General features: G+C 41.3%; 1 protein-coding gene across 1 annotated transcript; it reads right to left on the bottom strand.

The window, feature by feature from the left end:
• Positions 1-364: 364 nt before the first annotated feature.
• Positions 365-3987, bottom strand: SLC25A53 (solute carrier family 25 member 53). Its single transcript, XM_059680589.1, has one exon. The coding sequence runs from the start codon at positions 3965-3967 to the stop codon at positions 3047-3049; it is 921 nt and encodes a 306-aa protein (XP_059536572.1). The 5' UTR covers positions 3968-3987; the 3' UTR covers positions 365-3046.
• Between the last annotated feature and the right edge of the window lie 1273 nt (positions 3988-5260).

Here is a 5260-nt window from a genome sequence, read left to right as displayed (position 1 = left end):
AGTTCAAAAGTCATTTTTAAACGTCAGAAAATATAACCACATTAACTTTACAAAACTAAATATGGACATTTAAAATTACTAGAAACTATTACCCTCAAACTTTACTCAGAAGATTTAAATGGAAAAAGTTGATAGGTTTAAATAATTTTATAATTTTGCCTATGTTTTTATTATGAACCAATTTGTAAAAAACTATTTAAATTATAACATGCTTTATTTGTAAATTTGTGTTTATGTTATAATTGCATAACTTCAGGTATTAACATACTTAATGTAAATTTAAAGTTTTTATAAAGGCAAATATAGTAAATTGAAACAATTACCACCAATGTAGCTTCAAAATATGCCATGAAATTGGATTTTCTAATATTCTATAATAACTGTGCCATTAACATAGAGATAAAACAGTCTTTTTAAAATAATTTGATTCTATAAACATTGAATCTAGAAATACTACAATTACAACTCTTTGATAGTTCAGGAAAAATGTCGTGTGTGTGTGTGTGTGTGTGTGTGTGTGTGTAGCTAGAGAATGAAGTCTCAAATAATAAAGCAACTGTAAATAATGTTAACAGTAGGTAAATTTGGGTAAAGAGCATGGGAGTGTTCTATATACTTTAGTTATGCTGGCAATTTTTTAAAAGTTTGAAATAGTTTCTAGATAAGTTAAAATGAAGAAAGAGACATATACTGGCAGTGACTTACGTGGAAATTGACAGCATAGTTGGAAATAAATGCATCTCTTGCATAAAAACGTGGGTAGATACAGTAATGTATCCTTTCCTTTTCAGCTTAAAAACCAAAGTCATAGGTAAGTTACGAATTTTTATAAATAATAGTTTCTTTCTTCTGAGCTAGCCTTGAAATATAACTAGCTGCTGTTCTATTTTGCTGTCACTTGTGCAGACTGTGTTTTCCCTCCTTTAGTCTATAGGAAGAGTACTGCCCTATCCCATCTAAGTCTGTATGGGATCAGACGTGGGAACTCATCTGCAGTTATTCTGGACAAGCCATTTTCTGTTGATCTTGCTGGCAAATGCTCTCTGATTTCGTATTACCTACAGTGGTGTCTAGTTTTTGTGATATTCAGTGAGGAATTCTCATTACAAGGATCTACAATCATGTCATTACAAATGACGAATTCAGTTGGGTATGGATGTGCAAGTGGAGGTCATTATCATATCTATCAGGGGACAACTGCAACATATGTCATCTTGGAAATCCTCAAAATTCCAGCTGAAATTAAAGAGACTGTTAAGCAATATGTTTCTGTTAGTGAAATTTCAGTTCCTAAAGTGTTGCTAATAGCAAACATACCATGAATAACAAACTGGTCAAATGTTCCAGTTGAAAGCCATTTATTATCATTATTATCAGCAGCAGCAACATTAACACAAAACTAAATATACTAATACAGTGGGGCCTTGACTTATGAGTGTCCCGACTAATGAGTTTTTTGAGATACCAGCTGTCTCTTGGCCGATTTTTTGCATTGAGTTGATAGAGTAATTTGAATTAACGAGCTCCTTAACGAGCGCGGTCTCCAAACGAATTAAACTTGTAAGTCAAGGACCCCACTGTAAAAGAAAACAAAATCACACCCCAAAAGTATGTCTCTTGCTGAGAGTGAGTTGGTGACATTATCTTCATGTACAAGAGACAGCTCCCTGAGGATAAAGACCATATCACAGTTTGATAATCAATTCAATAATTCAACCATTATTGAGCACCTAGGCACAATAGAAGATTTAAACATGTGTACAAGAATCCCTGCCTTCTAGGAGTTTTACAGTCTAGTAGGAGGTATTGAAGAACACCAAGAACACAGGGCCACATGACATTAGTAACATAATGGAATCAGCGCCATATATTAAGTTATCACAAGAGACTACCATCACATTCAGTTGTGCGTAATCAGGAGAGGCGCCACAGAGAAGGTGGCCTCTAAGCTGGACTTTGAGGTTCTGGAAGGATTTTGGCAGACTGGCATGTGGAGAAGGGACACTGGAGGTGAAGAGAATAAGTGTGGGCCAAAGTATGGCCATGGTAAAGTTTGGGGCATTTTGGGGGAGAAAACAATAGTTCAGTTTGGCTGGTATATGAAATCTATGTAAGTGAGAGTGGTGTGATGAAATGCTAAAAGTTATGAGTACTATACTTTGAATGGCTCTGAACTACAGGCTAAGATTTCTGATCTTTAATTTATGTCACAGTGACTATATCGACAGCAATAAAATATGCAATGATCTGTGATGATTTCTTAGGGAAACTAAAGTGGTTTTTAGGCAATGCCATTGCTTTGCTAACAAAAATGTCTCTGCAGATAATTCCAAGCAATATATGGTAATTTTTTTCTACTTTACATGCAACTAAATCGCTTCCTTCAAAGTCTATTCTTTCTATATATCCAGGAACCACAACTCTCCCCACTGCCACTTCCAGCTCAACAGTTCTTTTGGCACCTAATCAATTGAAACAAGTCTAATTTAGAATTCCCAGCTACAACTGCCACCCTGAAGCTACCCATAGTTGTGAGAAATGAGAGTAGTGGTGACAGGTGTAGTGAACAATGTCATGAAAATATAGCCATTTGAGAAGTTCTATGCAATCCCCATCGTAAGAGTCAAGCTTAGTTCTTTGAACTTGGAGTTCCTGGTCCTCCACTCAGTTTGTTCCAGAGAACAAGAGGGGTCCCAAAACTCACAGTGCCTAATTAAAGTTCTTTGAAACTTTCCTCTTATTATCAAAGAATTCCTTAAAGAAATGACATTTCATCTGGTTGACAAGTTATTTATAGGCCTCCTAAGTCCAAGGCTGTTGAAGCTGTGGACTGGCAGGAGTGACTTTCTCTTTCTGACCAAGGAAGGATACTAGGCTTTGTCTGTTCCCAACAGGTTGGTGGTTGGGAACTTCTCTAGTGCACTGACAGTTCAAATATCCTAAGAATGATTGTATTAGATAACCAAGCCAAAGAAGTAAGCTATTTAGACCAACCCAAGAAGACTTAGAATAACAAAGTTGCCATGGTCACACTTTCTGAAGCTAGTCAGTCTTTCAGCTCTTTCCTGGAATGAGACCTCCTCTGAAGGAAGTCATGGATAGCGGTAGTGAGGCCCCATGTCACACTGGACCTTAGGATGACGAGGGATCCTCCACGGTAGATCAGGAACACCTTTCGGCCCCGAGTTTCCCACATGTCCTGGGCAGAGGCCCACAGGCTGGGCATGCTCTGCCAGCCAATATGGGACTGCATATTGGCAACTAGTACAATCAGAGGATAGAGAACTAGGCAGGTGATTGTTCCATTGACACTGCCAGACACCATGGCAGGGACCCAGTGAGGTAGGCCTTGTTTTGCCAAGCCATCCTGGATGGGGTCCTTGAAGGAGAAATACAAAGCACTCCCCAGGCTGTTCCTGAGAAGGACAGGCCAGAAACCACGATAGTACCCCAGCGATAGCCGCCCCCAAAGCCCATAAGAATTGAATTCCTTGAGAATGCTGAAGGTGGTAGGGAAGCGAGCTTGCTTGCGACCATCCTGGAGCACGTTTTGCACCCTTTCAAAGGGGCTGAGTGCCACAGCCTCCACCACACCAGACATGAGCCCTGCAGCCCAGCGGTGTCCCAGAGAGTGTGGTCCCTCAGGGGAGAGAGAGCACAGCAGGCTATCATAAGTCCCAAATAGTAGAGTCCCTTGCAATGTCTTGGAGAGAAGAGGCGGGTAGATTCCCCGGTAGAAGTATTGGGGGCCTTCTTGCCAAAGCTGTCGCAGAGCCTCTGACACCGCCACAGCATGGATCTGTTGCCGGAATACAACCTTATAAATAGGAAAGGTCAGAAAAGTAGACATAAAATTGGAAATGGCCCCAAGGGCATAGGCCTGGGAATGCCAGCTTTTCTTTCCAGGAGTCTCTGCTCGCGTCCAGTGCTGAAGCTCCTTCCCGGGAGAGTGGTTCGGTTCCCCCATGCTGGAGACAACTGGGTGCAGATGGAATAAACTGGCAAGAGTTGGGGGGAATAAGTTAGGCTGACTATTAAATCTGTTGGTGAGCATTTTCACTGCTTAGTTAGAAAGAGAACTACGAGAAACTCAGCTTTAAGGAAACAAGCCACTCTTTGGTCCAGCCTCTGAGAAATAACTCTCTTAAGGAAGAATTAAAACAAACGCAGTTAGTTTTTCTGGAGTCACCTCTACAGTGTTTTGCTGACACAGCAAATATTCTAATATTCAAAGGAAGTTTAAGATTGAATAAAACTGGAGAAGGAGGGCTCCAAAACCTATTATATTCTGTTTTCACCACATGAAAAGTCACATTTGATAAGTTGCTAGAATAATAAGTTGCTATTCTCTTTCTGAAAAGTGGCACTATCTTGTACAGCAGAAAGGCATTCAAAAGTTGTTGCCTTTAAAAATTGGAAGTTTTAGGAGTGGTGAGTCTTCCTCTACTCTGTTTCTGTAGATTCTTGCCTATGTTGTAGTTGTTTCATGTTCCCCCATCCAGAATGAGGAATAGAAAGAGGAGCTGTTCCTAGAAATTCAGCACCAAAAGACTCTGCACCTAGCAATTTCCATGCCTAACCTTGTATGAGAGAGCAGAGGTTCTCAGCCTTGACACTATTGACATTTTGGGTCAGAAAATTCTTTGTTCTAGTGCCTATCCTGTGCATGGTAGGATATTTAGCAGTATCCTGGCCTCTACTTACTGGATGCCAGTAGCACCAGTTTTGCCCTAAACAGCTATGACAACAAAAAACATCTCCATATTACCATATGTCCTGGGGAGAGGGCAGACAGAATTGCCTCTGAGTCAGAACCATTAAAAAAAGGGAAGAAGCAGTGCTCAAGAAAAAATTAATGCTCAGTGTGAATCTGAGAACCTGAGAGAGCTTGTCAGGAAGGAAATAGGGGCTCCAACTAAGCTGAGAGGACAGGGTGCTGCAGTGGGAGATGGTGTGTGAAGAGGAAGCATAGATGTATGAGTAGGAGAGAGGAGGAGGAGGGTGGGGGCAGATGACCAGGCTGGGGACTCACATTTAGATGGATAGGAAGCCTGGTAGGAACTGCAGACCCAGAGGTTTCACACAGAACTCTGGGCCCTGTGGTCCTGAGGGGAGCGAGGTGTTGGGGCTCTAGTTAGCTAGCAGTTGGTGGCCCACTTAATAGGGACAAAGAGGGTTGAGGCCCAGAGGGAGGGGAAGAAGCCAGGCACTGCAAGAAGCCCACTGCAGCCTTTCCTGGACTGCTGCACCCAGAACCTGA

The sequence above is a fragment of the Myotis daubentonii genome, chromosome X, assembly GCF_963259705.1.
Source record: "Myotis daubentonii chromosome X, mMyoDau2.1, whole genome shotgun sequence".
NCBI classification, from domain to species: Eukaryota; Metazoa; Chordata; class Mammalia; order Chiroptera; family Vespertilionidae; genus Myotis; species Myotis daubentonii.
The sequence above is the reverse complement of the archived record's forward strand: the minus strand, read 5'-3'. Positions and strand labels throughout refer to the sequence as shown.

Bases quoted from the DNA above. Each gene is read 5' to 3' on its own strand.
- SLC25A53 (XM_059680589.1), bottom strand. From the start codon at position 3,967: ATGGGGGAACCGAACCACTCTCCCGGGAAGGAGCTTCAGCACTGGACG.